The sequence below is a fragment of the Botryllus schlosseri genome, chromosome 1, assembly GCF_051294905.1.
Source record: "Botryllus schlosseri isolate E-star chromosome 1, Bs_hap1, whole genome shotgun sequence".
Classification (NCBI taxonomy): domain Eukaryota; kingdom Metazoa; phylum Chordata; class Ascidiacea; order Stolidobranchia; family Styelidae; genus Botryllus; species Botryllus schlosseri.
In genome coordinates, this window is record NC_137236.1 from 39,411,563 (window position 1) to 39,437,673 (window position 26,111).

The window sequence follows — 26,111 nt, forward strand, 5'->3', positions numbered from 1 at the left end:
TTTAAACGTTTATAAATATTTTTTGAAAAGGCGGATATTCATGTAAATGTCCGCGATAGGTAGAGCTCGTATCGAAGTGTTGAGCCGGCAAAAGATCTGTTATTCTCGGCTGAAGATTTAAGGGCCAGAGATCATTTTGTAATTTTTGATCCATCGGTACCACATCTCCCCTACGACAGATACAAGTCGGCTCAAGTCACCGATTGATATAATTTGTTTGTTTCCGTTGATTGTTCGATACTAGTGGAAGCGGGTGGGTTGATATTGGTACATATTAACTAGTTCAAACATTGCAGCGTTGAATTCATGGCAATTGAGTATTCGGAACTTACAGCGGTGAAGTTGAAGATACGATTACTGTTGTTGTTGTAGTTGCTGTTGTATATGTCTGGTGAATGGTTCTTAACTACTATGGTCTTGTGCACAAGGCCACTTCGAAAATCCGTAAAATTAGCGTGATAGAGTGACAACTGACTATACGAATTCAATAGCAGAATTGTGTATGGACTCAATAATGGAGCCCATACTGTCATGTGTTATGTATATCCTCCCTAGAAGGCATACACTTGGCACACTGGATTCGCATTCGGACGTCTCTTCTATCAATCACGTTCGGCACAGACGTTCCTTGTGGCTCATTATATGGTAAAGATCAGAAATCAACGGGCAATGTTCCGATTTCAACCTCATTAAAATAGAGTATTTCAAATTCACAGTGCCTTCACGCACATGTGTGATCCCAGTAGAATATTCTGACACGTTCCAGGTGACAGAATACAAGTTTGTTTGTTTGTAGTATTCATGATGTTTGTCGACTACTATGGTCATTTACACCAGGTCGATATTGTTCATTATTTTTCCGTAACTGCCGACTTATAGCACTCCCGACCTCTAGGCTCTTTGTAAGACACCGCTTACGCGGATGAGGTGGCGAGGAGGAACAGAATACACGTATCATCTCCAGTAGCTGCCATTGTCTGGGTACACCTTACACGACTGATGTTTGAAACGTCGCAATCATGGTTTGTATGCACTATGCAGTGGAGGTAGTGGAATATCATCGGCAGAGCTAGCCTGTCTGCAATAGCGGCTGTCATTATATCGTAATTATAGAATCGTTGCATCTATGTGTCCATAAACATAGTGTTGGTATGTACATAAATCAATTGTTCTTATACAGTGTTCGATCCAATCGATGTTTCTATGCGAATCTGTTGCAAAGAATAAGCGATAATACTGATTTTTTGCTCGGACTAGGCTAATCCCGATCCCGACCATTCAATTAATTTACACGACTTCGTTCAACAGCCACTGGTCCGAGAAACGAGCGAACCTTGAAGTACGCGTGAGAGAGAGAGAGAGTCTTTATTTTCATCGAACCAAAATACATAACAAACGGCAGTGATGGTGGTACAGAAAATATGCGTGCACAGTATTCGGTATTAGATAGGAATGATCGATAAGACCATGAAGGTCATCTAGTCTGATCACACCAGCATCAAACAGGTACACTTGACTCAGAACAGTCTGGCTGTAAGAAATGTTTAGTTAGGAAAGGAAAATAGAAAAAAAAATTAAACAATGGTAGCAAATGATCAATGAAGCAATGTCTGGGCGAGGTAGGGCAACAGTGTTAGTGTAACGACAAGAGGTGATCAAGTAGGGCTTTTTTGAATCTATTATAAGGCAATTCACGGATATGTGATGGTAATGCATTCCAGATGATAGGTCCCGAGTAGTCGATAGATCTCTTAGTTAGGTTGCTATTGGGTTGGGGTAAGTAGACGTTTCCTTTAGACGAAGATCTCGTGTAATGGGAATGGACATGTTTAGCAGGTATGAAAAAGTCATCAAACACAGGGGGCAGACTATTGGAAAAATACTTGTGAACAACTTTTGATACTTCGAAGCGATACAGTTCATCAACTCGCAAAATTCGATGCTTACGGTAGTAAGGCGATAAATTGGTACGTAAAGGTACAGATGATATCAGCCGTATCGCACGGTTTTGCAGGGTTCGAATTCTGCACAAAAATGTTGTACATGCATTTCCCCATACTACGATTCCATACTGCAGATGCGAGTGGAAAAGAGAGAAGTAGATGGTTCGTAGTACTGATCTGGAAACCAAAGATTGGAGACGGGTCATTATTCCCACACACCGAGCTAGTTTTGATATTGTGCATTCAATATGCTGCTTCCAAGACAATTTCGAATCAATGGTGACGCCGAGATATTTTGCTGAGTCACATATTGAGATTTGTTTATGATTGATGTTCACAGTGAAATTATGACTGGCATTATTTAAAACGAGCATCTCGGTCTTATCTGCATTCAAACTTAGTTTGTTTGCTTGCAGCCATCTCGACACTTTTGGGAGTTCCCTATTCACAGATGCATGCAGATCATCGAAAGTGTTGGAGGTTATGAAGAGGTGAGTATCATCAGCAAATAGCGTTGTGCGGAATAAAGATGCATTAACAATGTCGTTAATATAAATGAGGAAAAAAGTCGGTCCAAGGACTGAGCCTTGTGGCACTCCACAAGTTATATCTCTGGTAGTCGTTCCTAATGTCCCCAGTTTAACAAATTGTTTGCGGTTTGCCAGGTAGCTTTCAAGTAGAGTTGCTGCAATACCCCTGATTCCATAGTGTTCTAGCTTGTATCTTAAGATTCTGTGGTTAACTGTGTCGAAAGCTTTGCGGAGATCGATAAAAATGCTGCAGCCACTTTCTTTTTGCTTGATGGTTTTGTAATAGTCCGTTACAATTGATAGTATTGCATGGTTGGTGTTGTGGTTGGATCTGAATCCATGCTGAGTCGGAGACAGTACTGCATTCAATTCAAAAAAGTTCTTAAGTCGGCAGTCAATCAGTTTCTCAAAAACCGTGGCAAGATTTGGCAAAACAGATATTGGTCGGTAGTTAGAAATTAGCTTTTTACAGCCTTTCTTAAACACTGGCATTACTCTGGCAGTTTTCAGTGCATCTGGGAAAATGCCTAGACGTATCGACTCATTAAAGAAAATGCATATAACATCACCAATAATATTAAAGACTAGCTTCAGAAAGTGAGTTGGGATGAGATCGGGTCCTACTGCTTTGTTACTTTTCATTTCAGATAATACGATCGCAACTTCTCCTTTACTTGTCGGCTCAAGAAAAATGGATTTCTGAGGGCCAGGACTCAGGTACGAGAGAAAGTCATCGGAGGAGTTTGGTATTGAAGCTGCAAGATCCGGACCAATGTTGCAAAAATACCGATTGAACTTTTCTGCTACTGCAAGCTGGTCTTTGATGACGCTGCCATTCTCGAGTAGCTGGATGTCATCAGTACTCTTGGGAGCATTACCTTTAGTTAGGTTGATAATTTCTCCAATGGTTTTCCATGTGTTCTTGGGATCTTTGGAGCACTCTTCGAATCTTTTTTGGAAGTATGCTTTTTTGGCATTTTCTTTCATATGCGTCACTGTGTGATCTTAAACAGGCAGATAGCCGCTAGTCGTAAATGATGCTACTATGATTCCTACGTACAATTGCACGACGTCATATGGATTGACGGACTATATTTTGAGTTTCGTCTGAACCTACTGTCCGAGACTGCAGTGACCAACATCGGTATTTGTAACGCTTCGCCTAAAGCAAATAAACTTACGTTCTCGGCTCATTACACTGAACTATTTGAAAAATAAAACAAAATGTTAGCAATAACTTTCAACATCTTCGTCTGAATCTCATACGAGGATAACTTGAACTGCAATTATTACTATGTCGGCATCGCGAAAAATATCCAGAGCTCACAGCCCATTATTATTTTCCCTCCTTTATTCTTGGACACTCTAACGCGCAGTTGGGAAATTATGTTACTTCGTTTTTCCCTCCGTGTGGAAGGAATATTGAGCGCGCCATATCTAAGATGTCCTCGTTTATTTTTTCAGACAACACGAAAATACCAGGATCGGAAAAAAAATCGAACAACACTTTCTTCGCATATCAAAATTTCGGAAATGAAATAAATTGTTTAGGGTGAATTCATTCCACGCGTCAACCTCAAGGCATTAACAATTGTTATGTGCAGTTCTATATACAAATTTGTCGAGCAGTGATACCATCACCGCTACAAATGTTTGTTATGAGATGATTGGTAGGGATGGTGTGAACCTCTGAAAGGTTCAGGTTCGTGTGAACGCGAACCTTTTTGGAAGGTTCTGTGTGAACGCGAACGTGAACCTCATGACGTCACGTGACGTCATACTGCTAATTCCAATCCTATCGTTCAATGAAGTGATAGCCTATGTTAATGGGACACAGTGTGTACTGTACACTGTACACGATACCTAGCGACGACTCGGGCCACATAATGCCACAATGCTGAATGACGTTTTAAACGTCGCTAAATGTATCTATCAACTGAGGCAATCAAAGAATATAATATTCCCATAAAACCAATATCTTCTGGCGCTTAGCCAACAATTTCGACGAGGACTTATACCAGGGGTATAAACTTACGCCTTAACGGTATGGGCCGGAAAATGTATTCAGCGTCCGAGTATTGTTACATTAATATTGAGCAGAGTGTAAAACGAGTTGCTATACCTGCTGCCGATATTACCCCATTAACAAGTTATACAGCAGTAGCCAACACATCAATCGCACGGATTTGGTTTTTATGATACAATAAACATATGAGGTCAAGATTGACCCCGCTCACCTGCTAGATTTTTTACATCAGCCAACGATATCAATTCCATTGATTGGTTGAATAAACATCATTCACTGTCTACATGTAGTGTAATTCGCTTTTCATGTTATGTAATTGCGGGTCAAGCTCACGGCAGAGAGTCACTAAATATTTGCAAACGGAAAGCTGGATATTTCGAGCAAGCTTTTGTAAGAAAGCAAGTGAAAATTTTGAGATTGTCAAGGTGCATGCTCGTTTAGTGTTGATTTTTTATACTGCCAGCACCATGCGTAGAGTGGCTTGCAGTTGAAATGCAATAAACTTGAACGAAAGATGTTATAATGAAGTGAAAATTGTAATATATGAAAAAGGTTCACAGTGCAGAACCTACGAAGGTTCTGTTGTGAACGCGAACCTCTAAATTTCCGAGGTTCACACACAGAACGCGAACGTGAACCTCGCGTTCACACCATCCCTAATGATTGGACTTATAACCAATCTAGAAACTGTACCCGCAGCCCGCGGTGTCTCGGTGATTCAAAGTCAAAATATATTATACGGCTCTTGTTTGCAATCATAGAAATCTGAAAAGGTATTTGTCAGATATAATATTGTAATAAGTATCTAAACATCAATATATATTGTACATATGAGACATGTACATGAGAAATACTGTGCCGAAAGACATTTTGATAGGTTGATAACAACCATATGGTTTCTAACGCGAATAAAATCTGATAACTAACCAGCTGTCACATGTCTTCTGGTTGACATTCCACCAATAGCTACCGTTGACTGATACAAATTATCAGCCTGCTAAAACGCAACCTAGCTTACGCTCTACAAATGCCATGCAATATTAGATAGCAGCGTCATCGCATCAATATCGAAATGTGATAGTCAGAAGGTTCATCAGTCGTATTTCAAATCGCTAGTTGACCGTTATTTATTATCTAGCGAACATTCCGTACTCTACGAAACTATATAGGAGAGCGACATTCTGCCGTTATGACTTGTGATATAAACCTATCCCGCGTAGCTCATCTCATAACTATCAACGTTTCGCGATATCGCTATATTTCATCTAAACTTCCAAAAAATCTCAAGAAGAGAATCAGTTGTGAGATATACAGGATGGATGACGACCGGTGGTAAAAATCACGGATTTAATTGTGGAGCATTTGCTTTGAAGGTTTGTAATGTGTTCATTAGGGCTGTTCAAAAATAACTTTTTTCTCTGAATTCCAGCCATTCAGGCATTAAATCGTCAGGCTCCCCTAAAAAACTCTGCGCACCAAATTTGGTTCCATTCTGTCAAGTATAAGGCTCCGCAGATCCAATTAAATTTTTTAATTTATACTGGAAAATTTAAAAAAAAATTCAAATTTTTCCGTCAACCCCATGAAATTGTTGAGCTGTCTTCAGAGACGATGCAAAATAAATTTGACTCAATTCCAACTAGTAGAAGCGGAGTTATTGGAGTTTGTCGTTGATAACCTGCGGATAAAGGGATAATCCGAGGATTATTAACGAAAAACAACGTCTGGCGACCGATTGGGTCGAAAGTGACACAGCAGTGCGACCATAGATATTTCAATAATATATTGGCGCAACTAATATATTTTCCTTGTAAACTGCATATAACGGTTCCGCATTGGCGTTTTCGCTTCTGTGAATAACTACTTTCTGGACCATATTTGTACAAAGCTATGAATTTAGTGTTAACTTTTGCCTTCTTGAAATTGGATGTCAATTTCACTGACATATTCCTACAGTGGTAACTAGAGTGAAACCACAGTGGGTGGCTATAATGGGGCCTATGAACAATTAAGTATTTCCTGTAAAAAGTCTCAACATTTGCTGCGAATACTCTGCTGGAAAATATAGGAATTTTTCAATCCACTCCGAATTGCATCACAGCCGGATGCGGCCCGCGGGCCAAATGCGTGACACCCCTGACCTACGGTCAACATCGACGAAAATAATTTTGATTATATAACAACTTGAAGTTGATGCTGAAGTAACCAAGTATTCCAGAAGTGTCATGCGTCGTGTGTCCTTGAAAAGGGTGCTCAGTAAACTAGGATTAAAGTGCATTTGATGTAGATGTGCGCTACTTCGGCACGTCCTATTATCGCAACATGCAAAGAGTCACAACTGCGATTTATAATGTCGCACCTCAAACCCCCAATTGGGTGGAGCTCGAAGGGGCTCAAATTATCTCGTTGGTGGTTTGTTGGGGGAGATTTAGTCAACTTGAAAATTTTCATCGCGTGTCGCGAGATTTCATGTAACTTCATGTAACTAATGTAACTACAAATTGACATATATTAGGAGAAAATGTGCCAATTTCAGTGAAGTCGAATGTCGGCGACAGCGATTAGCCTACCACACATCGAAAAGGACTATGCCTCTATAGCAGTGGTCATGAACCTTTTTTGTCCGAAGAGCCATATTTGCCCTATTTTTTCCGTCTCAACTCCAAAAGAGCTATACATGCCGAACAACTATTACGTCACAATTGGAAATTCGTGACGTCATGGTAACACTCATTCGAACTCACTACATTGGATTGCTCGTGTGCGCCACATTTTCTCTATAAAAGCTGGTACTTATTGTTCAAATGTAAAGCTCGAAACGAGAGTTAAGACGCAGACGGGCCAAGCCTCACCAATGATAAGGCAATTCATCGTAAGTCGCTTAGGATTTATTTTATAACTGATATTAATCGAATGAGACTGTCATACTGATTCCCAAAATATAAATGCTTGTCGACTTCTCAATTCTCAAAGTATTCGCCGGTAACATAACGTTGGGCTACAATCTTACATTTTATCACCGGTACTACACAGAACGTGCAACGTGGATAACTATGGCGTTAGTAATTCGAGTTTGTAATTGTGAATGTCACATCCACAACAGTTCATTTCGCGCCTTATAGATCAGGAAGATGATGCTCTTTGATTCAACGTATTGCACAATTCAAGATTTCGATTCGGATACATCGCCAGGAGGTTTGAGTCACCAGTCATTTCGATGGCGTGGGTTCGAATCCCATCGCTGCCACCACGTATAAAGAGCCTGTACTCCCTGTTGCACCACGAAACGATGTCTTGTCTACACACGATAAATGTTTATTACCGAAGAGACATCCTAACAGAACGAGTAATCGTTATATATGGCAACTAAATGAACGGCGCAATCGCAATCAGAAAACTAATCATTAGCCTGCCAATTAACAAGAGCCGAAGTTCCACTCCAGTATAACACAAACAATATTGGCGCTTACAATTCCCGAGTGATGCTGGCCGCTGGCGTGAGAGTAACTTAAATATGATGATTTTGAAGGGGGCGCCCGAGCCCCTAAACCTGAAGACGGCATTGTCTTTACCTCTCAAAGACATGTTTATATTGCCACTTAAATAATTATTTTGGCCATGATGAAAATTTACCAGTCGCTACAATATTGATCAATTCAGTACAAAAATAAATATTTGGAAAAGAGCCATATCTTGCACCCAAAAGAGCCATATATCGCTCGCGAGCCATAGGTTCCCGACCACTGCTCTATAGGAATATCAATTTTATTCCATTACTGAAGTCCTAAAATTTTACTTTTCAATCTCGCCATTTTCCTTAGGGGACCGGATACAACTCGGATTATGTGTGCATTTACATGTTTACCGTGAATCAGGGATACAATCATTTTAGCAACATCAAAGCGATGTACTTCCACAACAGTCATAACACTCAGAAAATCAAATATGTTTACTACTGCGAAGTCATAGCGACGCAATGAATGTTTCTGCACTTCCGAATAAATCCGTTCGTCCAGTCATTAAATATTTAATGAAGCGATATCGCAGGATTCACGGTAGTATGGGAAGTACTGTTATCGTTCACCTATCGCCGTATACATATCATGAGCAGTGAGCACGGCAGTGCTTAACGAAATCAAATATTTTTGTAAATATGGGTCGACTTTATCCAGATCTAAATATGTTGCTACACGTCATTGAATTCGATTGATTATTTGCTTTCTTTATCAATCGTTTTTCGGATCACTAAGTTTGATGTGACTAGAATTGCGGAATCAGGCTTTAACTTCGCATAATTATTCCATAATATATAAAAGTTACCATCAATAGATCGTACGATCGAGATATAGAGATGTACACGATTAAAGATGTTGTGACTATCAGATCATGAACGAGCTTAGTCAATATAACTGCTTTCGTGCAAGCCATCGAACGGAACGGTACGTATCGTTGTTTGCTTCGGAAATTTAGCAGGATAAAAGCTGAGCGCGAATGCCTAAATTGTTAAACAGCGAAAATTCCTTGACAGGTCAATAGCATTTTACAGCAGTACGTTTGCACTCATTGTCGCTCAAATATAAACGACAAAAATAAACTACGTCTTTTCCATTCTCCATTCGATTTCCAAATACATGATATTTCTGTAAATTAGCCTACGAGCTCACGCCGATTATTTTTGACCATACAATAAAAATACGCGGTTCGCGATACGATGATTCACGTACTCATTTCCCAGCAACTATATCAAATTCGACTTGATCTTAGATTCAGATGGTAACCTGTTATATATCCATTGGAAATATAGATTCACAATGAGTATAAAATCCTTTACCTAGGCTAGCTTCGCATATGATTCAATCAACAGCAAGTTACACCTGATCAAACAATGCCACATACATTGATCTCAGTCAACGAGATAAATGTCACCAAAACTCATCAAGCGAGATCATTTGTTTGTTTCCGCTGATTTTGCAACATTACGTGGACGTCGGCGGATCGACACTGTTACATATTTACTATGGGACAACTTCAAACATTGTAGCGTTGAATTTACGGCGATTCAGTGTCCGTAACATAAAACGGCGAAGTGGAAGCTGTGATTACAGGATAGAATGTTCTCGAATTATTTAAATGCTAAACCAAGCATCACTGTTTGAGCTGGCGGAGTGATTGCCATCATAAATCCTTGAATTATTCAAATATTAGAACCAAATGACCTGTAGCCTTTGAAGTGTGTTCGATATCATCCGGGATGTGAAAACAATCACTGAAAATCAAACGAATATCATATTGGTAATATGTTTCCCTATAAATCGTACATGATATTCCGCGTTATTTCAAATTCTCAATGTAATCACGCACATTTCTGATTCCAGAAAAGAGTTCGTTAACACGTTTCATATAGAGGGATCCACTCAATGTCACCGGTGGTTGCAATCTTGCTCAGTACGCAGGGGAGACAATGTAATATCATAGAAATAGGCAGTTTGCCTACAGTAGCAAAGTATACAATTTTAAAATATTGTCTGTGGATACGAGGTTATTAACCCGGATTTGACCGAATCTTGGACATTAAATCAATTTCTGTTCCTATCGAATGCGATTTCATCTCAAGACTATATAGTAGGCCTATGCCAGTACATCAGGTTGGTTTGGTTTCGCACTATACAGCTCACCTGTAGACGTTGAAAGAAAACCAGAAATAACATTAGAACTAAAATATAGCATCGAAACAATGAACCAAACATGAATGCATAATTGCATACATCAATAACTTATTTTGCATATGAATGTTTCGAAGGTTAGAGATCGTCAGGCTGAATTTTCGTGTGGATAGTAGTGCGGAGCATGGACCGGAGCCTGATTGGATATCCGGCCTGATTTTTTCAATTTCGGGCGGACCGGATCGGATCGGAGCCGGATCACTACATTTTTAATACGGCCAGAATCTTTATGGATACGCATGACTTTTATACCTAAATAACTACCAACCAACTACACACAAGTAACCGCCAAGCCAGTGCAAAAATAAACCAGGCATATTCATAAACTCACGGAACGTCCGAACCGTGCAGGGCCGGATATCTGGCCAGCCTTTTTTATTTTGGCCGAAACCGGATTGGATCCGGATCAGTACTTTTTCCTAATACGGCCGGAGCCGGATCGGAGCCGGATTAGAGAATTGAACAACCGGATCGGAGCCAAACCAGAGAATTTGTCGATCCGCTCCGCACTAGCTGGATAGCGGGATTATCATAAAACCCTTAAGAGTTATTGGAAATTTTAGTGATAATCGTCACCATTACCGTTACCAGTTCTTTATGGCGTGATTAAACTTGCAATTATACTAAAAAGTCTACATGCAGCAGCGCTCTAAACACAATTAGAACTCTGGACTGTTTATCAGAAAAAAATCTACTCCGGGTTATTGCACATACTGACAATTTATTCCACAGAGCCTATGCGCGTTGTGAGCAATCATGGAAATGTAACTTCCTGCTGTCACGGAACAAATATTCGTTGTAGGCATTCCGATATCAATATGCAATGTGTTAAGCCTTAATGACTTATTATTCCGAAACGCTTTCTCAAAAGTTGATAAGTGCACGGTTTCTCACTGAAATAAATCTGATAACCGACTGGCCGTGACATATCTTCTGATTGACAACACGCCTGAATTAGCAATCGTATTGGATGCTATAAATTGGTAACCTGTAAAGGAGCAGCAATACATGCGCTCCGTAATAATAGATTTTAATGCAATCAGCATTATCGCAATGTAATAGTCAAGGGGTTCATCGGTCGCCTTTTCTAGCGCTAGCTGACCGTTAATTATTAGCGAACATTCCGCACTCTAATAAACCATAGGAGAGCAACCAAGAATTGTTCTCGTATGGAGTAGTGCGATATGATGGGCTGTAATGCGAACTTCATCACTGAAATATCCAAGCTTTGCGATTTCTCTCCATTTCAGTTCTTTTTGCAAAGTCCCATCAACTAGTCGGCCATTCGAAGTTCTATTAACGAGCCGACTATTCGAAATCGTAAATCCTATACTTAAAGGGGCACTGCGCTCAAAAAATGATGTGGTCTCAAATTGAAGAGTAGAACGAAAAAAAAATTTTGGCCGCAGCCGTTTTCTTCAGAACGCCACCGTAATGGAGCTGCAATTTATTGAAATTTCCAGAGTTGCAGCAGTCGCGGCTCCGGATAATCTCTTAACCCGTAACATGGCACGATGACTTCATCGTCGCACTTGCTCGACGCGATTACGCAGAGGACGAACTTTAGATAGTTGTCAGTCGATGTTATGAATGACTCATGTCTTGCACACCAAGGCGGCGCTCAACGTACGGTGTTAGGTCAGGAGGATTTGTGTCTGGAGCTTGTCACGACTCTATAGTATTTGCCAGTTGAATGATACTGAGATGCCGTTACAGTTGTATATTGATGCAGATACAGCTGTCATTTTCAAGATGTATTATTGACTGCACAGTGCACAACCTTTGGAGTAGTGGTCTTGCGGAAGAGACAGACACATGATATTTTGCATCATTTACCCATGGCATAGCAACTGTCTTGATACGGTCTAGTTTACTTGTTCAAGACACAGATGTATAGATAATCAACACGAAAATTTCATTCTCATCAAAGTTCCAATATTGTTGTGGAATTTTTTGTCGTAACATTGTTGTTCTCAGTTTCACAAACGAATCTTATGTCTCCATCAGTTCATTCATGCAATTCCTTTGACACGTAGATATCGTAAAATTTGTTAAAATTATTAATGGTATGGAAGAAGATCTTGTTGATGAATTAACTTCTGATGAAGATACAGATGTAGAAGATTTCGATGATATCACGATATTTGGTGAGAGCCTGCCGTATCAATTCGAGCCACAATATTCAGAGGAGGAATTCGCCCGTCTTGTTGCGACTCAAGAAGCACAAACTCATGTCTCTGTAAGTATTGTACCTGTGTTTCTTGAATGCAATTTATCAATCTCATTGTATTGGTCAAAGGAATCGTCAGAAAACCAGAGTCAACTTCGGACACTTGACAACAATGAATGGTGCAGTTGCTTGAACTGTGCATCCATGACAAACCAGAATGAACGCGTCTGCTGCAGGGAAATACAACAAATAATGGAGCTTCTGGGGAATGGAGGGTCGACTTGCATAACAGAACATGACGATTTTCTCGTACATATACATCCCTCCATTCTTGAAACGTTTTTCAAAGTGAACAGGAAAAATTGGAATAATAACAATCAACCACATGGTCCTGGCAGAAGGCTTTCTAACAAGTGGGTCCTAGAACATTTTGTTTGTGTGGTTTAGTATTGGACCTATATGTATGCGACAGGGTCTTGGGACTTATGACATGGTTCCTGGATATAAACGGCAATCTCCTGCATTCTTTACATTTTCTCGCATGCTTTTATATAAATGCCTACACTTTATAAATTGGGAGCATTATACTGTCATATATATGCTGCTATTACTTTTCAGCATTATTTTTATTGCTGCAATATACTTTGATATTTTCCAATTGCAGACAATATCGCTTGGTGTCTTATCGACACATACTGGAATGGATTATTGATGGCGACGTTTTGGGTAGCAAAAACAGGATGCCCTTGCCAGCCTGCATCGTGACTGCTATAAGGAAAAAGTACCCTAGTGATGATGGACTGTATGTCGGTTTCAAATGGCCGATAGAAAACGAACTGTGATTGATAACACTGCGGCTATGCTATATAAGTCGAAATCAGTTCTGTTGCTGTATTATTACACAGTGAACTGGAACTGTTTGCATTCTATATTCCACGAATGCCTGCAGTGCCTGATACATCAAGACTACTTTGCTTACTCGTTATTTATTAAAATAGATAATAAAAAAGAAACATCCGAGGACTTTATAGCCAGGGTATTACAACGGGGCAGTCAGGCAGTGTGGAAGAATGAAATTGAGCTATTTAGCTATGCAGCACTGCACCACATTCCATTCAACTTGAAGATAAGGATTAGTAAGTCACGTTCTAGAACGACGTTTTGAAAGTAATTCCTCTTTAGAGGGGGCTGGTTCTGGTGCAATGCTGACTGGATGCACACTTCTTGAAATGTTACTGGGAAAGTTGATGCCAGTGCAATTCTCAGTAGTTCGCCTCAAAAGCTCTCTCGCATAGTGGTTCGTCTTCTTTTCATACATGTTTTTCAAGATCCACTCTTTTGCTGACCGAGAGTAACATTTTTTGTATCGTGGAGCACCTGCTTAAACCTGCTTAAACAAATAAAAAGTAAGTAACTAAGTACCTTGACTTGCAAACATTTCATCTGTACAGCAAACCTGCTCGTGTCACCGCCTGAAATCTACCAACATTCTCATTGTGGTCCAGGACAGCCAATTTGGTTCGTGCAAGCATCGTGTCATAAGTAAAATGAAGACGTTTAGGTGCAAATTTCAATATGACGTTGTGATAAACTTCCAATGATCCTAAAAAAGTAAGGTGTGAATTGTAATGATCTGACCATGCTCCGAAAACTGGTGTGCAGATGTGATGAGTCAAAAAATTACCAGTATGTTTGAACAGAGTCATCTGCTCCAAATCCCGGATCAAACTTTTGTTTTCTATCAAAGATTTCAATGCTTTGAAACTAGGAGATCCACATTGCAACCATCTAGTTCTTAGGCACTGATCCCCAGTCAAAGTGCCATGGCTGCAGGAATATGTCTCCCCGTCAACTGTCCACTCATGTTCGCCGGTGATGTGATGCAGAAGAGATAACCATCTTCTTTTTAGCACCTGCAATTGCATATTGTTATATAAAAAGTTCCTAATTTGTGATGTCAGACATAGTTGATATGTAGACTTACACTGCTATCTTGACCACAATACTGACAGCACCACCACAAGTGATTAGTGATGCTTCTTGTCCATAGTAGCAAGTCTTCCATACCTTTCTTCTTACCCAGAGACACCAACTTTTTTTTCAGTCCTGAGAAACGGTTAGTAAGGCAAAAGAAGATTCAAATAATAACAGTATTCAGTTACCTTTGCAGACATGCCACACATCAAACTGGTGATTGATTGATGGATATTTATCCTTCCACAATTTCCTGATGCTTGGTGCCCGGTCAGTCACAACGGTTTCAATCGGCAAACCTTGAGCAAGTAATGCATCCAAGGCACGCTCCATACCAACTTTTTCCATTGCAACACTGCTGGAGCACTCTGTTTTTTGAACCAATTCGACGTGGACAATCTTCTCAGTCTTCTCCTCCATAAATGAATAAACCATATATTTTGCAGAAAACCCAGGTGAGTCCGATCGCCCATCACCCATCAGTGTAATTGGTTTACATTGACCCTTCATGTCCCGTAAAACATCCTCCATATGTTCCTCATAGTAGGTCGCAATAGTTGGCAAAATGTATTGCGATTGTATTTCATAAAAACGACGTTCCGAAATGTAGTTAGTGTCCAGTAATTTGAAAACATCTGCAATATCAGTGTACGTGGCTCCCGAATATATTGTCGCGCCAACAGTAGAAAGGTTCATTGCCGACATCTTTCTGATTTCTGGTGAAGAATTCCAGATCCTGGTTTCAGAGCAGTTGTGGCATACAATTGCCATGGACATGTGAGAACCCTTGTACGTCGTCTTAATTTCAGTCTTTGAACAGCATAGCTGAAAAAAGGTGTACATAAAGAAGATGCACATGGCACAAAGTGCTGCAACATGACTTACTTCACACTTGCTAAATGCCTCTCGAAGTAAATGTTGAAATACCAGAATTGTCCTACTTTCATCAATTTGTTGACTGTTTGTCGCATCCTCACTACACAGGCTTGTTTCAACATTTGAAAGAGGCTCGATCGTGCTGAGTGACGACGTAATGCTGCAGTCCTTGGTAACAAAATGATGGGTTGTTATTTTGATGTACTGTGATTAGAAAAGTAGCAGGGCTATCTCACGTCACAATCACCTTTGCTACGTTTAGAAACGGGGCTTTCAAACGGATCAGGATGAGTTCTCCTTGGTTCTTTCAACTTTATTGGAGTCTACCGAGAAATAAGTTATGGAACACATTAGCCTGACTTTGTACAAAGTTGGTATACCCGTCACCACCTTGAACACAGGCGATTTTGTATTGCCGGATGGACGGCAAACTGGTGCCGTGAAGTCGGAGTCTGATGACTGAATAGAAATATGTTGAAGATATTAATACGCACGGTATGATATGGGATATCTACTTACATGACTCGATTCAGTAGCTGCACCAGCAAGAAGTTCGTGTGAGGTTCTTCTCACCACAATCTACAATATTTGTCAAATAATAACCATCAAGTGGACAAATTGGGGTCACTGTGCAAGTGCACTAACCGCAATCTTAGACGAAGCCTTTTTTCATGCAATTCCAATGACTACACAATAAAGACGATGCACACATATTCATGCAAGTATACCTTCTCAAATCAATTAACTCAAGTGTACTTACTTGAAGCTTCTGCGTGGAAGGTCTTTTATTGATGGCTGTACTAGATTTCGATTCAATAAAATCTGAATCCGATGACTGAATAAAAACGTTGCAAATCCCTATGGAATCATTGTGATGTGAAATTGAAAACAAGGACTTACATTGCAAGATTCTGGAGTTTTAGTGACTGGAGATTCTTCAATTGCTGTTGTTTTCGCAACCGTCTGTCAAGATAAAAGTTATATAATGCATATAGGGAACTTTAAATATAGTTACCCACCAATACCTTAGACTTGGTGGGGTTCCCACCAATCAATTTCGAACATGTTGAGCCCATAAAATCCGAGTCAGATGACTAAACGGAGAGGACCAAAAGTCAATCCAACATGTCTTAGGGAAAAGAAATGCAGCCTTACTTGACAAGATTCCTCCAAAGATTGATCTTCCTTCAAAACTATAGTCAATTTGTGATCTGTTACGTTCTTGGTTTTATAGAACTTCTTTGTAAAATCCAACGAAGGTACAGCTTCTGTCAATAAATACAAAGGAACATTTTATAAATATACACAAGAGTTTGCTAGAGATGATTGCCACCAACCCTTTTTAAGTCGTCGACGCTTGCTATTTCCTTTATGATGACGAATAAAATCGCTTTTCTTGAAATGCTTACTGCATACAAATATATTTTTCTGCTCTATCTTGGTCGACGAGATTCCTATGGCACTAAACCACTGTCGTCTTAGTGCAATTTTAGAAGGAATTTTATGAAGAGTATGCGATTCGTCATTCCTTTTGACATCACACGATGTAACGGCACAACTTCTCCATGTCATTGCAGCTTGCTATAATGTCAATGTATATTCTATATACTATTACGAAGACTCTGAGTAGAGCAAGACAATAACGTAGACAAGTGCTTTTCAACCTTTTTGAGCTCCATTCGTACTTTTTTTTAAAAACAATTTAATTCGCACCAGCCAGCTGGAATTTATTACACAAAAAGAAAATGAAAAGCTTATCACTTTTTGTATTTGTAGACCTTCCTGTAGGTACAGAGCGTCATTATTTCACATTTAGTGTATCGTATTGCTGATTAATCAAATACTAAAATCACTGCAGTAGAAAAATCACAGATATCGCACTTCCGCTGTTCTCAAGGTCTTCGTTGCTTTTTCTGCGGGTATCGTGCAATTATTTCTTTCGAAGCTTAAAGGGCGAACCCATGAACAATATTCACTCGCAACAATATCACTTTCCACTAAATCGACGCATTATGTCAACGCTATATGAATGTGTGCCGAAATTCCAATACTTCGCATTCAAATCAACACTGGCATCGCACACTATTTCCTATAATGTAGGGTTATCATATTTTGGATTCGGGAAAGGAGGACGTTCGCACAAGTACGAACCGTCATACAGGTTGAAAAGCACTTTATTCTGTAGCCGTTTTTCAGAGAAACAGTAATTTCTTATCCACAACACGAATACCACCAGTCAGGGTTCCCCATGAACATGACAAAATTCATGACATTCAAAATTGGTGGTTCGGGTACTGTAGGAAAATTCATCATCCCTAACCAAAATCCAACGGCACGCAAACCTAACCTGAGCCCACAACTCCGCAGCTGACCCTAAAACATATATAATATATTCATTATATTGTAATGTTACTAATCCCCAAGCCATAATTTTAAGATACTCTCAAACCCTCATCTTATGATTCTCCAACCTGAATGCGAAACCAATTATGACCGCTCTGAATTTTGAAATGTTCAGAGGGCACACTAATTGGTGATGGTAATGTTTTATACATAACATAAGAATAGGACATGATCTATTCCTTCCCTCAAGAAATAGAATACACTAGGCCCGATTACTAGAAAAATCTAGTGACTGAATATCGTCCGTGGAACGCCGTATCTACACCACCTTGGCGTGTTAGACATATTTGCTTCAGAACATCGGCTGACTTCTATCTGAAGCTCGTCCTCTGCGTGACTGCGTAATCGCGTCGAGCAAGTGCGACGATGAAGTCATCGTGCCATGTTACGGGTTAAGAGATTATCCGGAGCCGCGACTGCTGCAACTCTGGAAATTTCAATAAATTGCAGCTCCATTACGGTGGCGTTCTGAAGAAAACGGCTGCGGCCAAAATTTTTTTTTCGTTCTACTCTTCAATTTGAGACCACATCATTTTTTGAGCGCAGTGCCCCTTTAAGTGCAAGTTCCAAACACTAATTGAACCTTATTTGCTAATCAATCTATTTCGTTGAGTTGATGACAAATTAGCGATGAATAACCAAGAATGACGCTGCAGCTCTTAAACATCATAAAACGAGCTCAGCCATAGCTTTATATGCTTGACATCGAGTGATATATGGTTTGTTTGTTTCAGTTGACATTCCAAGATACCATCGGCTTGCACTGTGTACATTTGCGTCGCTATAAATTAACTTGGCGCGTCTGCACTTTTGCATCGTCTTATGCGAAGTCATTTGAAATTCCTAACGTACAACATCGAACTCTTACTCAAATTAGTACGGGTTTGAAATGTTTCAGCTAAATGTGAAATCTGGTCGGAGCGAAAAAGTTTGTGTGACTGCCTTCGTTCGGCAAGCGATTATTCCATTTTGCTAATAATCAGGAGTTTGAGAATGCTATTCCCGTGTCTGTTCATTTGCCTTCATAAGCTCGCAGTACTCTCAAAATTTTGACGTTGACTCACCAAAATGATCGAGGTGTGCTTCCGGTCAGCGTCAGCAGCCTCTAGAATAGATTGGGAACAATAAATGCTGTATTTTGCTGCCACGAGAAAACAAACAAAATGAGACGTTCCGACAAGCATCGATATCAAAATAACTCCATATGCCATAACGTTGATGAGGCACTGACATATGTAATGATACTGTATTATCAAGAAATGTAACGTGAAATATAATATAAAATCCACCATGGATGACGAAGATGATGATGGCATTTCGGCGTCGGCCATTTCTGCGCCACGACGAACCAAGCTAAATGAGAATTTATTCCGTTTGGCGATTTCAATATCTTTTGACATATCAAACAGGAAGTCACAAAATAACATCTTGTAACTAACTCATTATACAAACGGGTCCTCTCGAATATGTTTAATATTTATTACGGGTACTACATTTTCCAAGACACCTTACTCAGTCATACTGGAAAATCTGATTATGTGAGCAGAAAGAGGATAAAAAATCGATAGCAATATGTACGCATTGCCCGATGTTATTGACCGCTGCAATCAACAATTTCGACGAAGATTCGGCTAGGCCGGACATACCTGTTCTTAGGAGTGAAACTTTCTATATTTTCGCTAGATTTTATCTCAAAAACAAATAACACGGTTGCGAGCACCCCATCTATCAGGCATACGCAATCTATTGCTGTACTTCTAGCTAACGATAACATAAGCTGTAAGCCCTGATCATTTCGTTTGCGACAAATTTATCTTTACCTTTATTGTTACCTCGTCTGTTTCATTATGGTTTATTTGTGAGGCGAATCAGCGCTTTCAAACATGAAATTCAAAAAAATCACAACTGAAACTTCCACCGCTGCCTTCGACTCGCTCTCGCCACATTAGAACCAAATTTGAGTGAGTCGCATTTAATACAAAATCTCAATTCGCCCACTATATAGACATGGCTGTGATTAACAGAACAGTAAATACGTTTCGCTTATTGCTTTTGGCAACACCGCCTTACAATATCTTACAGTATTACACTTCTACAATGGCAAAATATTTGAGAGTTATCACGAATCTGAGCAACTATGAAATGTTTGTAACATGACCTTTGCTAAACGTAATTGATCATACCTGGCGTCTATACCAAAGGCGGGCAACTTCTCCAATCAGCGGGCCGGATACAGGAAAATTAGGTAGGCGTACTTGGCCGGTCGGATCGCTGAATCGATACATTATTCGCCTATTTATCCCCATACACAAAGAGTAAATCGTATTTAGTGAATGTATTATAACGACAGTAATGTCACTTCATAGCCATTTCTCGCCGATGATGACGATGACAATGTGGATTTGAGAACAGCATTGTCATACAGACGCCGCCATTTCTGCCTCTCCCTAATCAATTAACACACGTTACAATCCCTAATAAAGATTTCAAGACGTTAGATAACCCCGCTACCCAAAATTTATCTAGATATCATTTCATTAGGGTTGAGTACATGGTAAATGCCATTAAAGCAACTATTCTAGCTTCAGCAATTAGTGGGGATTCTCGGCAGACTGGGGCCACAGGCTACATTATCATGTAAGACGGGAAACTATCCGCGGGCTGTATGTTGCCCTTCCATGGTCTACTATATGCCTCGAACTGAAAACTGAGAATAACTCGCACACCTTGTCCGCCGACATCCTCATTCGAAAGCATCAGCGTTACACCTACAAATTCGAACAGCAGGACAGCAGGGTGGTGCTTACAATCTATCTTCGGTGGATGTGCGATTGTGCGTCTACTCAGTCTCAATGATTACCTACGTGTGTATATAGTGGTTCCGTCGCTGTGTGGTTCATAGCAATGAAGGGCTAAAATCCGCATTTAACAGTAGTAACAATATACGATGCTTGGAGCAGGCCTAAATCGATATTTCTGATACGAAGGGTCTTATCCGCGCCGGCGGACCGTTAAGGCTCCAGTATCCAGGCTCGCAAGGTCCTCCCACCGATCCGCGGCTTCATTCACGAAACAGCGCGACAGTACGTTTTAATTTTCTGGCAAATGCTAAAGTAACGTTTGTATTATTTCATCAAGTCATGAACACGATTCCCTAAATTCATCATTCTCCGTACGCTCAGACTCATCACCGTGATTTTATTGGTTATTTTGCCCTCTTCCCAGAGTATAGTTTCTCGTGACACTTGACGGGACCATACGACTTTTCACCAGTGTCGTGCGGTATGAAGCCATTTCGGTGCTGTTATTTCAAAGTTGCTGGAAGTTACGTTTACCGCGGCTCGACGATTATGCATTTTTATTATCCTTTCATCGATTCGGTACACCTCACGATTGCAATAAAACGAAATTATAGGATCATTCAAAGGAGTCCATACGTCTTGAAGCGGTCTTTCAATCGGTCGCCCACCTTAGGCCGAAGACATGGGTTCTCAAGGTGCGCATTATCGCCCCTGAGACGAGTTTGAGAGACAGTGGTCGAAAATATTAAAACGTTCAGTTAATCAGCAAACTGTTTTTTTGCTAAGTTCAATATAAACGATTGATGTGATAGGAATGTTGAGGTTGATAAAAATGCAGTTCAATGCCTGACTCATCCCAGCCCGCGGGGTGATAATGATCAAAGGTAACAAATTTGCTTTACACCTGAAATTTGACCTAAGGTCAAAACCTATGTCGTGAGGCGTCACACAGAGGTTCTTAAACTTTCTAGAGCGCCACACATATAGGACTGCTGGGCTGGGCAAAATCGAGTACCTGAGTGATTCGATTCTGAATCGCGTAATATGCTTCGAGTCGAATCGAGTTATCGAGTATTAATCATTATGACGTGATTACATGATGTAATATGTCTAGGTTTAAATACGTAGCCTACCTTTTGTGCGACCACAAAGAATATATTGCCTGCTTTCCATCACATATAAGATACTTTGGTATTTATTTGACCATACCGATTTCATTGCACTTGGGGACGATGTTGTGGGATGACCATGAATTCGGAGATGTGCTACGCTCAGTAACGTACATATCTTTGTACTATATGTTTCGGTTTCGTATGTTACGATACGGGCAATCAAGGTTACAACGCTTCAACAGTGAAAATCTGTATCGAAACTTTCGTTCTCGTTGCTATAATTTCACTTTCTGGGGCGAGGAGCGTATAATTTCAGTACTCGACAAATCGCATTTTACTTCTCGACTCGAATCGTTAAAATTAATACTCGATTCAGATTCGAGTACTCGAATCGTTGTCCCCAGCCCTACTCGCGACCCAAGCCTCACATTTCTCATTTTTTTATTGTTATTGTTTTTATTGTTAAGATCAAAGCTCTGTGGCTGCTTTAATCTTTTCCAAACCCACTGTGTTTGGTATTGCGGAAGTATATGGTGATTGACAACCTCCAAACCTACTAACCGCAAGCAGATCTCATCCAATCTGGCTTTCATTCAATCAAAAGGGGTGCCTTTATTTTGCGCTAGGAAACTTATGAAACTTATGAAAACTTATGAAACTTATGAAAACTTATGAAACTTATGAAAACTTATGAGACTTATGAAACTTATTAAACTTATGAAAACTTATGAGACTTATGAAAACTTATGAGACTTATGAAACTTATGAAACTTATGGAAACTTATGAGACTTATGAAAACTTATGAAACTTATGAAAACTTATGAAACTTATGAAAACTTATGAGACTTATGAAAACTTATGAAACTTATGAAAACTTATGAAACTTATGAAAACTTATGAGACTTATGAAACTTATGAAAACTTATGAGACTTATGAAAACTTATGGAAACTTATGAAGATAAAGAGCTCTTGGATGAAAAGCCGTTCAATATACAATTTAAGAATATCTTCCTATTGAAATGAACCCGATTATTTTCGGCTGAAACACGTCAGGGGTAATCGTCAGTAGCTAGTAGAGAATTGAAAAGAACACTGTAAAGCAACAATCGCAATGACATAATGAATACAAGCGAATAAATATTCAATCAATTTTAGTTGAAACCGTCCAGATATGTCGTACCTTATTGTCATCGCATATGTGCTGTGTCGATGTTTGATATGAACGCATGGCATCCCGCACACCAATGCTACTTGGCCTATTTCATAGCGTAATGGTGAGAATTCAGTATGCATACACCCGATTCATCTTATACCATAAACCTGACTGGAAAGAAAATTTATTTAACCGTGAATTATACTAGACTCATTCACCTTTACTTTGCTTAAATTTATTTCGAATGCCAAGTGAAAACCGTTGGCGTTGTCAGTGTGCAATAGGATAACTCGGAAAATTTTCACATCCAGTTCTGGAAATTGAGATAAGTTCAGTTCATAACATAACAAGTCAGAGCTATTTGTCATAAGCACGAGAATGGCAAATGTCTGTACAGCAACCTCGGTTCGTTTCGGACTATACAGTTCAGTAGTCATCGATCATCGCTCTATCAAATATGCCGGACCTGATGTGTGGAACAGTATCCCGCCGGCCATCCGACAGTCGACGAGCATGTCCACATTCAAGTCGAAATACAAGCAATTACTACTAAATAAATACAGTCCATCCTCAAGATTACCGGACCACGACTGACCTATCGATCTCGCTTCCCATGACATGCCGCCCTATTTATTGTCGCTTTCTTTTTTCTATACTATCTTCTTTACTTTCATTCAGTGTGCATGCCTCCTCTTTACATCGCCTAGGCCAAGGTGGGTGTCAGATTCCATAGACTGCTCCTTGTCGCTTCGACATCTTCCTGTCTTTTCATTGTATCGCATTTTTTGTGGTGTATTGAACTGATAAAATTGCTAATAAACCAATGATGATGATGATAGTATTTTCCGGAAAACCAGAAGTAGATTAGATTCAAAACTGTAAAGCTTTGAAAAATATCAGAAATAAATTAGAGCTTACCAGCATTTCGCTCCAAGTAGACAATTATGTCGGAATCAGGGTATCTGGTATTCTCCTAAATTAACATTGCAATTTACATAAACACTGTTCGTAATTGTGGAAGAATTAAAGCTTCGTCCGGAGAGTTAGCATTTTTTATTTAATCTGTTGTGAAGAACAGAGAGTACATCAAAACAATGAGACGTCTACCAGCGCATCTGAGATATTGTGCACATTACGCAATCTTGAACTTTCCCGGCGCGGCAATCAAATTGGGTCACGCGTTAGCAACTTGGCATGTGAAGATTGCGACACAGTCGCGTTTGCTGATTGACGCTGAATTGGTATCTTGGAAATACTAGTCGACGTCAATGCCACTCAAGTATTTGGATAAACTATGCTTTAAGACAGCCTTTTCGGTTTGCGATATTATTGAAGATACTCGCGAAGTCGTGATACACTCATATGTGACGTATGAATATGTTGTTACTTATCGTTCCCAATGATTATGATTTTAAAAAATATATGTAGAATTGTAGATAGCATCACTGCACATCGACCAATCATCGCTGATGCGCGATTGCCCATTGCCATCCATCGTTGCTCTGGTTAAACCTCTAATGAGTCTAGTCTCGTTGTCTCCTGGCACCATGCAGTCACAGGCGTGTATCACCAGTACCAATATCCATGTCTGGTTAACGGGTAGGGTAACGGCAGAAACGAAATCAGCCGTGAAAATCGATCACTACTCAACTCGACGAGTTCTCATTTAGCGGATCACCGATCCGTTGGGGCAATTTCAAATTCAGGAGAATCCGAATTACGCTATCTCATCCTTGACTCCTTTCGGATATTTTTCAGTTTTTAGTGAGATCACAAGTAAGCGAAAAAACATTTTATTGAAAGATATAGCAACATGTAAAACGAAACTTAACTGAACGAACGTTTGCAGAAAGGTACGACGAATAACGGAAAGATGCCAATATAAACACGGCTATCATTATTTGGCAGACACTAATTCGAAACCCAGAAAATTTCCGCCGGTCGTATACCTAAAATGAAAATCGGAACTTGCAGCAGAATTCGAAGTACAAATATAAACACGGAATGTACAGTGCTATGATCCACATCTCACCGAACTTTTCGTTTACATTTAGTTTGTCCTGGTTTGCTACCACTTCGTTTAGAAGGATTATGTGCCAATAATTGGCCATCAGTGGATTGGGATAAGGATTTTGTCAGCTTATAGACTGCCGGGGCGGGAAAAGCCATTAATTGCTGGAATGAACGGTCTTGCTCGTTTTCTGGCATGTCGTCCCAATCCCAAGGGGAAACCAAATACTTTTTACAATTCTCGGCGAGGGTAAATGTACCACGGCCCGTGATGCTCTTTCGCACATCCAAGTATTGTGAAGTGATCGCCGATTTTAGTAAATTAATTAGGTCCGGTAACTTTTTCTTTTTCCAGTCTGTCAATCGTTTGAGAACATGATTCATGCTCTCGCAGTTGTTGTTGGTGAACCATTGGTGTTCGACGCCCATAAAGCTACGCATACGCCAGACCTTGTTCTTCAACAAAGGTAGCAATCTCTTTTGTAGGTATGGATTAAGCGTTGGGCAGATGCCATGGCACCTAGTCACTAGGTCTTTTTGTCTGCGATCAAATTCCATTTCGTCTTTGCTGAACAAAAGATTGAAGACTTGATTTACCAGGCTTTTTCTTAAATGCTTGCTTGTACCGATGTCGTGCTGAAGTTTGTCGACCAAATTCGTTTTTGAATGATTGACGCAGAGAACATGTTTGCAGTTTTTGAACGAGTTTTCGATGGCCGAGTGTAGTGCAATTTCGTCGTCTGTCCTCACGACTAGCCGATCAAAAGTACCTCCTATAGCGGAGCTGAGATGATTAAAGAAGTCGTTGAATGTCCCTCTATCTGAACTATGGTGGAGATATATTGGACCGATAAAAATAGGATTTTCCTGCGTTCTGGTGCTTATCATCTTCAGGTTTTTGAAAACTGCTACGGTAACGTACACATTGCCCAGGTTGTAAGTCTTATCAATTCCAAGTACGGTTTTTCCAGTACAACACATTTTTTTAATATCTGTTATTTGGTCATCGGTGTACATGATTATGCTAGATGCTTTCCCAGGAGAATGGATGACTCTTCTCACAAATCTTTCCGTGTGCATCATGTTAACGACATCCAAAAGTTCGTCTGCATAACATTTTCGCGGCAGGCTATTGTGCCCTTCTTTGCTGACCTTGTCCTGATGCTTAGTTTGGTGAATTTGATTTATATTCCGAGGCGTTTGCGAGATACTTTCAGATTCATTTTGAAGATCAACGTAAATGCGCTTTCCAGTTCCATATTTAACCTTTTCTTTTATCTTATCAATAACGCTCGGCGGAGTGCGGGTGTAATTCTGAAGATTGACAGAGCTGTTTCCATGTGAACCGCAGTCCCCAGAAATACCCTTGTACTCCACGACACACACAT

At 40.0% G+C, this 26,111-nt stretch overlaps 3 protein-coding genes and 1 long non-coding RNA gene across 8 annotated transcripts in view; 2 read left to right on the forward strand and 2 right to left on the reverse strand.

Annotated features, from left to right (window-relative positions):
* The window catches only part of LOC145436426 (protein NLRC5-like), a 233,178-nt gene that overhangs the window by 63,106 nt on the left and 143,961 nt on the right, over positions 1-26,111 (reverse strand). The window lies entirely within an intron of this gene.
* Positions 1,349-3,464, forward strand: LOC145449488 (uncharacterized). Its single transcript, XR_013918275.1, has 2 exons — positions 1,349-2,434; positions 3,121-3,464. It is a non-coding gene; the product is annotated as an uncharacterized LOC145449488 (long non-coding RNA).
* On the forward strand, positions 12,216-13,377 carry LOC145449525 (uncharacterized). The gene is made up of 3 exons (XM_080327918.1): positions 12,216-12,461; positions 12,522-12,805; positions 13,057-13,377. Exons 1-3 carry the CDS (start codon positions 12,291-12,293, stop codon positions 13,232-13,234), a joined length of 633 nt encoding a protein of 210 aa, XP_080184044.1. The 5' UTR covers positions 12,216-12,290; the 3' UTR covers positions 13,235-13,377.
* Positions 13,000-17,207, reverse strand: LOC145449495 (uncharacterized). Of its 5 annotated transcripts, none has more exons than XM_080327892.1 (14): positions 16,580-17,207; positions 16,398-16,510; positions 16,268-16,336; positions 16,143-16,205; positions 16,003-16,077; positions 15,762-15,821; positions 15,633-15,701; positions 15,479-15,565; positions 15,252-15,410; positions 14,555-15,191; positions 14,377-14,498; positions 14,077-14,305; positions 13,849-13,995; positions 13,000-13,772 (listed from the first exon to the last, which is right to left on the reverse strand). In XM_080327892.1, exons 1-14 carry the CDS (start codon positions 16,812-16,814, stop codon positions 13,534-13,536), a joined length of 2,304 nt encoding a protein of 767 aa, XP_080184018.1. In that variant the 5' UTR covers positions 16,815-17,207; the 3' UTR covers positions 13,000-13,533. The 5 variants fall into 5 exon arrangements, with proteins under 5 accessions (XP_080184018.1, XP_080184033.1, XP_080184001.1 ...); XM_080327907.1 differs by having other exon boundaries at positions 14,702-15,191; positions 16,262-16,336; XM_080327875.1 differs by having other exon boundaries at positions 16,262-16,336.

Excerpts from the sequence above, each read along its gene's own strand:
- LOC145449525 (XM_080327918.1), top strand. The coding sequence starts at position 12,291 with ATGGAAGAAGATCTTGTTGATGAATTAACTTCTGATGAAGATACAGAT. Across the intron at positions 12,462-12,521 it reads AAGCACAAACTCATGTCTCT|GAATCGTCAGAAAACCAGAG; the intron begins GTAAGTATTGTA and ends TATTGGTCAAAG. Across the intron at positions 12,806-13,056 it reads GGCAGAAGGCTTTCTAACAA|ACAATATCGCTTGGTGTCTT; the intron begins GTGGGTCCTAGA and ends TTCCAATTGCAG.
- LOC145449495 (XM_080327875.1), bottom strand. The coding sequence starts at position 16,814 with ATGACATGGAGAAGTTGTGCCGTTACATCGTGTGATGTCAAAAGGAAT. Across the intron at positions 15,566-15,632 it reads CAAAATCGCCTGTGTTCAAG|ACTCCAATAAAGTTGAAAGA; the intron begins GTGGTGACGGGT and ends ATTTCTCGGTAG. Across the intron at positions 14,499-14,554 it reads TGTGTGGCATGTCTGCAAAG|GACTGAAAAAAAAGTTGGTG; the intron begins GTAACTGAATAC and ends ACCGTTTCTCAG.